Source organism: Phalaenopsis equestris, unplaced genomic scaffold, assembly GCF_001263595.1.
Source record: "Phalaenopsis equestris unplaced genomic scaffold, ASM126359v1 Scaffold000002, whole genome shotgun sequence".
Lineage (NCBI taxonomy): Eukaryota > Viridiplantae > Streptophyta > Magnoliopsida > Asparagales > Orchidaceae > Phalaenopsis > Phalaenopsis equestris.
Genome location: NW_018164444.1, coordinates 64771028 through 64783899, shown reverse-complemented (window position 1 = coordinate 64783899; position 12872 = coordinate 64771028). Strand labels below are relative to the sequence as shown.

At 36.0% G+C, this 12872-nt stretch overlaps 2 protein-coding genes across 2 annotated transcripts; one reads left to right on the top strand and one right to left on the bottom strand.

Moving 5' to 3' along the window:
- Window positions 1–2516: 2516 nt before the first annotated feature.
- LOC110039428 (probable purine permease 11) lies at window positions 2517–5018 on the top strand. Its single transcript, XM_020744483.1, has 2 exons — window positions 2517–2611; window positions 3655–5018. The coding sequence occupies exon 2, from the start codon at window positions 3657–3659 to the stop codon at window positions 4776–4778; it is 1122 nt and encodes a 373-aa protein (XP_020600142.1). The 5' UTR covers window positions 2517–2611; window positions 3655–3656; the 3' UTR covers window positions 4779–5018.
- A 1144-nt stretch (window positions 5019–6162) lies between these two features.
- On the bottom strand, window positions 6163–10359 carry LOC110027613 (pentatricopeptide repeat-containing protein At4g11690). The gene is made up of 2 exons (XM_020729116.1): window positions 8966–10359; window positions 6163–6255 (listed from the first exon to the last, which is right to left on the bottom strand). Exon 1 carries the CDS (start codon window positions 10232–10234, stop codon window positions 8987–8989), a length of 1248 nt encoding a protein of 415 aa, XP_020584775.1. The 5' UTR covers window positions 10235–10359; the 3' UTR covers window positions 6163–6255; window positions 8966–8986.
- Between the last annotated feature and the right edge of the window lie 2513 nt (window positions 10360–12872).

The window sequence follows — 12872 nt, the reverse complement described above, 5'->3', positions numbered from 1 at the left end:
TTCTTTCATGACATTGGACATCCAACGCATCGCGTCACTGCTATACTTTGTCAGAATGCTGTCGCGACACACTGCCACAACACGTTGTTGCGCTGTAACGCATCGGCCCGACGCACCATCACAATGTGTCACCACGCCGCAACGTGTCGCCGCGACGCACCGCGGCAATGCGTCTCCACGTCGCTGCGACGCACTGTCGCAAAGCGTTGTCACGCCATAACGCGTCGCCGCGACCACTGCCGCAACACGTCAAGTTGCTACAACGCCTCGCCGCCACGTGCCGCGCCGCAGCTGATGTGCCCCTAGTTTGTGTTGTTTTTCTACGTGTTTTATGTCAGTTTAATTCCTCTGAGATGGTGCAAAAAATTTGACGAGAACTATAATTACGCAGTAATTTAGCTTTCAAAAGACGACTAAGAACTTGACCCAGTTTATATTTAACAACTAATATGCAAAATCGAAATATTATAAAATATATAAAATAGTTCACACACTAAGGGTTCTACGCAAGTGCACGTATCGCTTCAAGTGATATAGGACTTTCTTTAAAAACCCCAATATTTATCCCACGAATAAGCGAGGTAAGAAATTCTTTAAGCTAATTATAGTCTACTACTATAAGGAATTAGTTTAGAAGGTTGATTAAAGTGGTTTTAATGTATGCTAACGGAACTAAGTTTACTAAATTAATTTCTAAACTTTAAATTTAAATTTATTAAGACTAAACAAAGTTTTGTGACAAAGAGTTTAAATTTAAGAAAGTATATTTCCCACTACAATGAATTTTTAGTTAATGATATTGTTTGAATTTGTATTTATTAAAGAACTGTTTTGTGTCAAATAGGAGCAATCATATTCTTTACCCTCTTCCATGTGCTATAAAGAATATTGGCTAATCTCAGATTTAGTCCCTAATTTCGTGGTTAGACTGGGAGGATACTGACTCTCACTCTAGAGCTCCCACTTCCCTTCCCCTTAAGGCTAACGCTCGCTTTAGTTTTTAAGCTTTAGTTTTTAATTGAGAATTTTAGTCCGTCACCCTAAAATCTCCAATTCCACGCCCAACAAAGTATATTTCCCTATTTATTTGCACCTAATTCTATGAATAAACACTCATCCTTGAAATTAAATGTGATTCTCACTCTGTTGTAGAACTCATACTCCATTTTCAAGATCATATATTTCACAACAGATTTTAACATTCAATTTGCCAGATCGAAAAGTAAATTAAGAAAAAGTGTGGAAAAATCATCATAATTTATTTTATGTTTTAAAATGGCACATCCAAATTATCTTTTCATTTCATCATATCTCAGAGTTGGTAGATAAAGAAGTATACTCAAAACTCATGAGGAATATACGACAAAACACAAATTATATATATAAAAACAAGTATACAAAATAAAGAAATGAAATAACACAATGAAATAACACAACTTATCTTAGAACTTATCTTAGACTCCTCCTCAAGCAAATCCCTCGAAGTACCCTTGTAGCACTTTCTCTCTCTACATTCCGACCGTCGTCGACCACCATCGATCGCCATCGGCCACCGCCGGGCCGTCGTCGACACTCTTCGATCGCCGTCATCCACTATTGACCGTCACTGTCGATCATCATCAATCATCGTCGATAACCACCAATCAGACACTATCAGTCATCGCCGTGGGACATGAGCTCATCACTACGGTCCATGTGTCAACAACGACCTACATGGTTCATAGCTCGAGCAGCTCCCGACTCCGGCCTTGGCGGCTTACGGAGGTCATTCATACTCATCAATACGACCTATGTGGTCCACAACTCCTGTAACAGCTTACTACAGTTTCTTTGGTCAAGCAACACTTCTGGAGCAACTATCTACAACACTCACGATAGACTACTACCTCCACAACAATCAACAATGACCCTTACAACCTACTGTCACCAAGAACTACGTCCAGATTATAGATATATAACTTTGTAATTTCATCTTCCCTATTTTAGGGGAAAAATAGATATGTGTACTCATTATTCATAGTAAATTATTTCATCTGGGCTAGACCCCGTGGTTTTTCCCTCTTTCAAGGGTTTTTCATGTAAAAAGTTGAGCTATCTCCTCCTGATTACTTCTCTTCCGTTGAATTCTCGTGCAATGCTAAGACAATAATTTATTATTCTACCGCCAAAAATTTTCTGACACGCATTAATTATATATGGAGTTTGTATGCATATGAATTATGTATACAAAAATATTGTACATTTATTATAAAATAGCTCACAACTATATCATATATGGAGTCTGCTAACATGATAACTATACATAATATTCTCTTTATAAAGTTAGAAAAAATATAATTTGCTTGTATATCATCCGTCCGCACAATGAATGTGTGGTTGTGCGCACATACCAAAAGCGCACGTGATATTTTCTGAGATCTCCATTCTACGCACGTAATAAAAACTTCATTCGCCTGCCTTTAAATACCGCTGCCCTAAATAATGCTTCTCAATCCCGGCGGGTAACCTTCACCGTCAATCCTCAACGCGTCAACCCCTTCAAATCCGGCGAAGCCTGCCGCTCCCTCGCCAAGAACACCGGCCGCCATTGAAGATAGCTTGGACGAAGAAGGTACGTTTGGGAGCGTCGGATATCTTTCAATTTGTATGCCGTAGAGATTACAGAATTCATCATGGATTTAATTTTGATATAAAAATCAAATCTTTTTTTCTTTTCTGGTAAGATAATCAATTTAAATCCTATAAAAGTTCAGTATCAGGGAAGATCATGCGAGTAAGAAAATATGAACAATGTGCAGATTGTGCAGATCACCTTTTTTTTAATGAGAAATAGAAGAAAAGATGGGAGTTTTAGATCTTGTTTGAAGAGAGCGAAAGAAAGGAAGGGAGTTTTGAACAAATTTCATGAATTGTCGGAGTAATTAACAATAGTTTCTATATTGAATATCTTACAGCAAATATCTACAGCCTGCAGGTTTTTCTGATATAAAAGTCGAATCTTTTTTTTTTTTTTGTCCCTGATAAGTGAATCAATTTAAATCCTATAGAACTTCGGTATCTTAAAAGATCGTGCGAATAAGACAAGAAGAACAAACAAAATTACCTTTTTTTAATGAGAAATCGAAGAAAGATAGGAGCTTTATTATCTTCTTTGAATCAACAGAAAGAAAGGAACAGAGTTCTACGAAATGTTTCATGAATTGTCGCAGAACTTAACAATGGTGTCTATAGTGAAATATCTTACAGCTAAATATTTGTACAGGTTTTCTAACAATTGTTTGAACTGAAGAGTTTAGGGGCATAAGCATACGTAGCTCCAAATCTTACGTATTTACACATGTCATTGCTAAACTTTCATATTTACACACATAGCATTCAAATCGTTAAGATCACATTAAAAATAACACTACCTTTTCATGCATATGCATAAATTTAAAGCACCAAAGTGCTATGTATGTAACTATAAAGGTTTGGATGTGAAATGTGTAAATAAATGAGAATAATTGCATAGTTTTAAGGCACCAAATGATATGTATATAGATATGAAAGTTTGGATTTGGGATATGTATATACATAGAATTAAGAAATACGTGTGTAAATTTCCCTTTATTTATTTGAATGAAGAGTTACTGAAATTCTTCTTCTGAGATGCAGTGATGGATAAAGTTCTACATGCTGCATCAACAGAGTCAAAAGATTTGACGTCACATCTCTTAGCCAAGCTCAAGCACTGGAAATGGTGGCTACTTGTGGTCCTCAACATCTTCTTCCTCCTCGTTGGTCAGACCGTCGCCACCCTTCTTGCCCGCTTCTACTACGACCAGGGAGGGAACAGCAAATGGCTTTCCACACTCGTTCAAACTGCCCTTTTTCCTCTTCTATACATATTTTTCATCTTCTTCCCCACCACCACCACCTCCTCCTTCTCCTCCCCCTCCCCCAACACCATCTCCGGCCCATCAACCCGAAAGCTCGCCCTCATCTACACCGCTCTCGGCCTCCTCATCGCTGCCAACAATCTCATGTATTCCTATGGCCTCCTCTACCTACCTGTCTCCACCTACTCACTCATTTGTGCTTCACAACTCGCCTTCAACGCCATCTTCTCCTATTTCATAAACTCACAAAAGTTCACCCCCTTAATCTTTAACTCCGTCGTCCTCCTCAGCTTCTCCTCTGCACTTCTTGGCCTCGACAAGGACTCCTCTGGCGATTCCTCAACCATTCCCAGAGGAAAGTTCATACTTGGATTCATACTGACAGTGGGAGCATCTGCAAGCTTCTCATTAATCCTCTCCTTGATGCAGCTCACCTTTGAGAAAGTTCTAAAGAAGGAGACTTTTGCAGTCGTTCTGGAAATGCAGATTTACACAGCATTCGTGGCTTCATGCGCTGCGGTCGTCGGGCTTTTCGCCAGCGGGGAGTGGAAGCAATTGGCCGATGAGTACGAAGGATTTCTCAAGGGAAAGGCTTCTTATGTGGCTACTGTGGTGGGGGTGGGAGTGGCATGGCAGGTTGCTTCTGTCGGCGTCGTTGGCTTGATCTTCGTGGTGTCGTCCCTGTTCTCCAACACCATTAGCACGCTTGCTCTGCCGGTCATTCCCGTTTTTGCGGTGATCTTCTTCCATGATAAGATGGATGGAGTGAAGGTGATGGCCATGTTGATTGCAATTTGGGGCTTTTTGTCATATTTATATCAGAATTATGTTGATGATTCAGCAGCCAAGAGGGCAGTGAGGGAGGAAGAAGGAGAGAGCTTTGATACTTCCGTTCCTTGAAGATTGATCTGCTTCAGGCAATTTAGTTGAGTGTATTTTTTGCTGTGTTGAAAGTGCAAGTTTGAAGGTTCTGGTCTTTAGGGGAACTAAAATGAAGAAAGTTCTGCAGTCTTTGTTTGTTTTTGTTTGATACGTGATTTGAAGTAATATTGATTGGACTATTTTATTTTTTTTCCTTTTAAGTAATATTATTTTGATCTCGTAAGAACATAATTTCAGTATGCGTTCGAATATACGTGCAATATGGATGTTTCTTTAAAGGTTACCCCTCGTAGAAGTGAGATTTTTTTTTTTTTCTGAATTTGTCTTTAACGTTGGAATGCATGCTGGTATTCTTAGCTTGAAGTTCCTCGGCGTTCGGAGCACGGTTCGGCTTCATGATGCAAAGTTAGGCTGTTTGGGGAGGGATTCAGAGCGCGGAGACTTGTGTTTTGCCTAAGACGGGGCGAGGGTTCGACCCGACGGCCCGTGTTTCTCAATGATTTTTTGACCGTGTTGCCCACCTTTTTCATGATTTGGAGCATGTGATCGTCGTGTGCCCTAACCTGCATTCGTCGTCTGAGATCCATCGGCCTCTGTGATCACGTGCTCTCTCTTCTCCTTCTGTCTTCCTCCTCTGCTTCTCACCCTCTGCAATCTATCTTCATGGTTCCTCCCGTCTCTGTTCCCCTATGGTAAGCAAGGATGGATGCCGTTTTTATGGAAGATTACATACATACTACTTCACTTCTGATGCACTTAAATACCTTCCACCTAAACTGCACTTTTTTATGGAAGTTTACGTACATACCACTCAATTCCACTGCATTTACATATCTTCCACCAACACTATATTTTTTTATAGATAGCATCTTTGTGGAGGACGGCCCAACTTGTGACGTACGTCGTCTGCATTTTAAAATTAATATTATCATATTACTAATTGTAATTTTAATAGTTTTTTTTTTCTTTTTTAGTAATCTTGATACTCACTATTAAGTGAGGTGTTTATCTAGATTTTTTGTACTGTTCTGAAGTAAATTTTTTGCTTCTGAAATATTAAATATATGGTTATAACAAACCAGTTACAAACAACATTACTAGACAAGAGAAGAATGATCATTTGTCCGCACAACTGTTTTCAAACCACAGAAAACAAATAACAAGTTAGCTTATCCGCAGAAGCTTCTTGAGATAGCTAAGTTGTAGCAGTTTATTGATAAGCTGCAGCTGCCCCAAGCAGTTGTTGGATTCACTGAAAAAAGGAATGCAATATATTTGAAATTTAGTTTATTAGAAATAATTTGAAGTTGTTTAGTTCGGTGTAGTAATTGCTGAATTTTATGTTAGTGTTGTTTGAAGAAAATTAAAATCAATGTAAAACATGTTTGACAATAATGGTGGCGGCGACTGGTGGCTGCTAAGATTGAGATGGGCGGCGGGCGGCAATAGGCGACTGACGAACAACAGTAACAATGATAATAGGTTGTGATTTACACTGTATTTAAAAATCATCAAAATCTAATGATTTCAAAGTTACACCAATCTTGAATTGCAAAATGAATTTCAAATTTATCAAAATTTTACAGTGCATTCCACTTTGACCCTATCATAAATTTTTTAAATTTAATGCATTTGGTTAGCCCTTAAATATCTTAAAATTCTTCTTCTCCTCATGAATTGATGGCTTACAGAATAGATTTCTATCCTTTGCAAGACTTCAGCTCTTTAAATTTATCATTTGGAATTATATTGCTTATTGATCTCTCAACATGAGTGAATATAATATAAAGAATATTCCCCATTGATGCTGTCATATTCTTTTTGAAGGAGGTCCTTCTGAAATATTTTATTACATTGCTTGACATAAAAAAAGTTACTAAAAAAAATAAATAAAAGAAAAAGGGAACTTTGTCGAGCTGAAAGAAAAGAAAATGAAATTTACATTTTAAGAAATTATCATATTCATCAAAGGGAATGTAAAGACTGAAATATTCTCAAGAAAATGGAAGGCCTGCTGATTAGCTACTTATGGATGCTATGAATGTTATTAATTGTTGTTGACATTCTCTTATTTGAAGATGTCATTCATCAATGGATCTCTCAGCTTTAGAGTTATTTTTATGTGTCATTGGGCTTTGTATTTTGTAATAAACTCAATCGTGTTGTGGTTCTCACGTCAGAACGGTCAATCACCAGCGGTCACATTGCCCTCCGCTGACATGTATGGCGACGTGGTTGCCGGTGGTCGGACGTGTGGCGTCCGGACAAAATATTTTCTCCTACAGAACTTTTTTCAAAATATGATTATAAAATTATTGTCGTAAAAATAAATTTACTAAAGCTATACACACATGCAAGCGCACGCGCACACCACCTTTTCTAAGACGAATTAGTGTACTTGATACTCATTTAAGAACTCAAAAAATGGATGAAAAAGTTTAAATATTAACCTACTAGGATAATTACTCTCTTCTTGCTTGGCAAATAACTCACTGAGAATTTGAAAAACACTTGTTTAATAATTATTTAATTATTTATTTAATAGTTTATTCAATATTATTACATCAGATTTGTTATATGCATTGAATTTAAAAAATAATGTATATTATTTGAGGTATAAATATGATATAAATATAAAATAAATATTCAAATATAGAAACTAAAATTGCTTATATAGTTATTCCAACATCATCAAACAACATAAATGATATGTTACTATTATATCAATTTAAATGAAAACTCTTAAATCAATTTTTTGTACGATAAGAAACAAATATGTTTAAATTATTAAATATCAGATAAATAATCCGTTATAGTTAATTAAAGCCCGATTATAGCTCAAATTCAAATAAAAAATTAATTTAAAATTGACAGATTTACATAAATTCACCCTAAACTTCAAAATTTGCAGGTATAGCACTCCATTAACTATCTTAACATTAACAAGCTCACACATTGCAATCTCAAAGGCAGCAAGTGAGAGGGCTTTGGAGAGATGAATTGTAAAACTTACAAAACAGCTAAAAATGATCTGTAGAAGATTTCCACCAACAAATTTAAATTTTTTTTAAAAATAATTTCAGTAATGCAAATTGCAAATCCAAGCGATTGTATTTTCATCATTTATACATATGGAGAGAACAGAGTGGATGGAAGTAGTTCTTTCTCAGGATGGGAATCAGAAGAGAGATAATTCAAAATGCTGATAGTGAATTAATCAATTGATTATCACATCTTATTGTTGCCCTTACAAATTTTCAATATGATGTTGAAGTTTTTACAGAGGAATTAATAAACTCAATCTCTCAGGTGTTTGACATAATAATGAATGTGAATCCACTTATTGCAAATATTGGATACTTTTCAATGTCTATCCCAGGAGAAAATATTGCGTCCAGAGTCCGGAAGTGTCCGGACAACGGATGCGATACACCTGAAGAAAAAAAAAAATTTGGGTGTATCACATCCGTTGTCCGAGCATTGCTTGCATCCGGACTCTGGACGCAATATTTTCTCCTATCCCAGACCTTCATATTTCACTAGGATGATGGGGTTTCAACCAAGGAATTCTAAAGATTAATCTCTCATGTGCTTCACACAATGACAATGCCCCCACTCTTTACAATTAGAAAAAAAAAATAATCCTAATGAAATAACTCGCAAAATTAGATATTTTTCAAGAGCTGCCTCAATATGAGGAGAAATCACAACGAACTTGCTATGAACTTTGATCTGCATATTAGTCTACATAAGACATTTATTTTATCAATAAAAAAAACCAATTTTGACAAGCATAGATTTATGACACCAAAATGTGATAAATGCAATGACAGTTTAGTTGTAGATATGTAAATATGAATTATTTGGTATGCATGTAAATTTCCCAAAATTACAATAAATTTTCAATAGGCTTTGGGTTGCCATTTTTTTAGGCAGCAAGTCATCTGTTTTTTTATCTATTTTTTAAATTTGTCCAAACTTGTATCATCTATTTCAAACAAATAACACTCCCTCCATTAGATCTGAAGATATCAACAGACTATTAAAAACACAACACCAAATTTACATCAGAATATGCCATTCTTCTCCAAAACAAAACTAATTCATTCAAAATGTTGGGCTGAAGTAAGCACAAATTATGACTATCAATATTTAATTTTGATAAAATAAGTAGAAAGGAATACAATATGAGATTTTGACCTTACCAGGTAACATTATACTTCTGTTCAGAATGGTCTTCTTGAGCTTTTCTTCCCAAAGATAGCTTCCCACACCATTGGAGAGTAAGGGCCCTTCTTATCTAAATGCTCTCTAATGGCCTTCTCATCAAGAGCAAAACCTCTCTCGCGCAAACTCTTCACAAGCTCTTCAGCTTCCTTGACGCCTTTCTCTTTACAGTATAGATCCACAAGACCAGTAAAAGTTGACCCATTTGGAGAGTGCCCAGCATCCAACATCTCCATACAGAAGTCAACGGCGTCCTCTAACTTCTTCCCTTTGCATAAACCTTGAATCAGAACCGAGTAGCTAAACGCATTTGGCGCAATCTCGTTCTTCTGCATCTTCCTAAAAACTCTCTTTGCGTCATCAAATTTTGCGGCTTTGCAAAACCCTTCCACAACCGCAGTGTAAATCACTATTTCTGGGATTGTTCCCTTCTCGCGCATTAACCCAAACAGTTTCATTGCTTCTTGAACCAGGCCATCCTTGCAGAGTCCATCAAGCATCGCAACAGCGTTAGGTATCAGTCCTGTCTCCTTCATCTTCTTAAATATTTGATCGGAATCTTCTGGGGGTAATTCAGGCTCAGAAGAGTGGGAAGCTGTGGGGGCTGGAATTTGGGTCGCCTTCTTTGTACCGGCTTCTCCAGCTTTCTCAAGACCAGAAAGAGAATCAAGCTTCAATTTTTGGAAAAGACTTTCTCCAATTCGATCTCCCCTTTGCTTCTGATCTCCATTTTGCATTGATTCATTACTCTTTGTTTCTTCCTTGACTCTCTCAGCTGAGTGCGGTGATACTTTCTGGCTTAAGAAATCTAAGCTTTCCCCATTAGTTTCAAAATCAGACTTGAACTTTTGCTGAAATGGGCCAGATCCTCGTCTCCCTTCTCCCGTTAAATATGATTTATTAGAACGACCTCTACTCATCCTTGGCAGCTTATTGTCAAAATCGGGGAAGAGATCTTCTCGGTCTCCTTCCATTCGTCGTTCGCCGCGAAGAGGACGGCCGGGAATCGGGGACGACGGCTTCGAATCAGCCTTATCTGCTTTCTCCGGGACGATTGAATCCCCAAAGTTGAGATCACGGAGGAAAAAATCATCCGAGCGGTCGTCCCTTCTCCGCTCGCCTCTCGAAGATCGGTTGGATTCTGTGCTGAAAAGTGCAGAAGAAGGAGCCCGGATCAAATGCCTCGGCGAACATGGCAGTTCCCTTGTGATGATAGAGAAGAGAAGACGAAGACTCTTAGGTTGCATGGCTGTCTCTTCGCAGCTCCTCTTTGAAGAGGAGTCGAGGGGTAAATATGATGTAGAGCTGGGCTGAAGAGGAAGAAGGTGGTCAATCTTCGGGGTAGAAAGGCATTGAGTTTAGGGCTTTTCTCGGGGGCTAGGGAGGGAGGAAAAAGATAGCTTTTTTAATTATAATTATTATTTTCTTAACAAACTTTTAAATTAGAAAAAAAATCTTTATAATCAAATATATTAGAATATAATAATAATGAAAATTTAATGTCAGAGTTTTAATAACAAAATTATAATATTCATAATAAAGTTAAAATAATCTAATATTTATAATGGTTTTATAATATTTTTGAAGGATGTCTATAGCCACTCAAATAAATATTAAATTAGTTTTAAAATTTTTAAAATTATATATTTTGTTAAATATAATTGTTAATTGGAATGAGATTATTACAAACAATATTTATGATTGAAGCACACAAGCCTTCAAGTTTATACCTTATCTACCCTTTCAAGTTTTATCTTTATCAAACAATTTGGCTCAATGTTTGTTTAAAAGTTTGTTTATGATGAAAAGCAGACCACTTGTAAGTTAAGAGCATTTTCATTAGATAAAAGCTCTTTCTCCCTCTTCTTAAGCCTCATCTTAAGAGGTATTAAGATAAATCCCATTGCAAATCTATACCCCATTATAGTTTTATGCTCTAGATGAACAATTGTTTAGACCCCTTCAATGGCATAATAATAATCTTCATTATATTGTCTTGCATTCCTTGACCCCAAGTTGCATAACTAATAGCATTGAAAGTCAAGGTAATTCAATAAAAGACAACGTGCCAATGAAGTTGCTATTGAATTATACAAAATATATTTAATTTAATTATTATGTGAGAGAACAACTTGTTTTCTTCCAAGAAATGAATGTAAGTAATAACTATGATATTTCATTTCTTCAATTCTAAATTTGTCAAGTGATGTATATCTCCTATTAAAATGGCATGATCCTAACATAGATGTTCCTACTACTCAACCCATTTATTCATAAGTACTTCTATCTTATATATCTTTCTTTTCTTACAAACACTCAAGTGGATCACACTATCTAACTCTCTCTTGTGAGTAATATGGAGTCATTTTTTGTAATTCACATTGTTGCACCATTTGTGATAATCCACTATCACCATTATACTTGCGTGCCACCCACTGAAATAATAAAGAAGGCTCCTTATAGTTAGGGGAAGCCTTTGATACCATTACATTATGATATCTAATAAAATTGATGCCTTTGTTCATTCTCTTTCCCACTCCTCCATTCTTTAATCATAATTAGCACTTCACATGTAGCCCTTCCTCATCCCATGAGTGGGGACCCTCACTATCGTGACTCCATCCAATTAGCTTTTGAATATTGACTTGTCCCATACAAATATTGACTCCTTCCTCATTCCACGATAGAATCTTCTTATGGTCATCCACTCATTGAGCACAAGATGACTTTCTCACACTTCTCTAGAGAATTCTTTATAGATTCTTCCTCTTCACTTTAAGCCATTTCTAATTGGCTCATACAATGAAACTAACAATTTTATCAAGCAACTTGGGAGTTTTTATAATATAAAGACCCTCATGATAACATAAAATCTCAGCTGATAAATTTTGGCCATAACATGCAAATATGATGTTAAGAAACTCTTAAATAGCATGCAATTTGATAATATTTATTCTTCAATGAACTACATTGCTCAATGTTCATCGAGGGTAGAAGAAACACCATCATTATTACATAGCCAAGCTCACTAGGGCTACATGGTGATTTACGGTTCAAAGTATGCTATAACAAAAATATGATTGAAGCATATGGCCAAAATTTAAGGGTCACTATTAAAGTTTTCAATCTTTAAAATCCACTAGCAGAAATAGCAAGTGTTGGAACAAGTATATGTGTTCATAGATACTAACAAACTATCGACCCATATTGTAGTCAAAGAGTTATTTGGCTCGTTAATCATCAACCAGTGGCCACCACAATAATAACGATGACATAATTACCAATCAAACCACAACAAAGCTCCTCAAAGAAAAAAGGCTCTCATCTTATTTGATGTTAAAAGCCACACAACCATATTAAGGTGTGACAAATATGTTGATTTGTCAAGTACTTCAAAAAACATAAAGGCCCACCTAAAGAGATAGAAGATTGTTATGCTATTCACTAATGGAATCTTATATGAAATCAATAACAAGGTACGAGTGAGTTTTATAGCAAATCCTTAAGGTGTCATTATTACTTGTGCCATTCAAGAGAGAGAGGGAGAGAGTAGATACTTAAAAGTTATATTTTTTTACAAAATAAAGCATGATTGATCTCACTTGTATTACTAATATCATTTGTATATTTGTATATTTGTAAATCAACATTATATAGAAATTAAATGTAGAGGGGAGTCCAGGTATTAAAGTGAATGCATCATTTCAATGTTTTATTTAAATTTACATTCCTACTTTTATTTAAAATTTAAGAAAATAGAAATTTTTTTAGTAAGAGTACAACTTCATATTTAAAAATATCTCCTTCTAGATTTTAGAATTTCAAGAATAATGAGAAACTGAATAAAAAATGATAGTGGAATAAATAAATAAATAAATAAATATA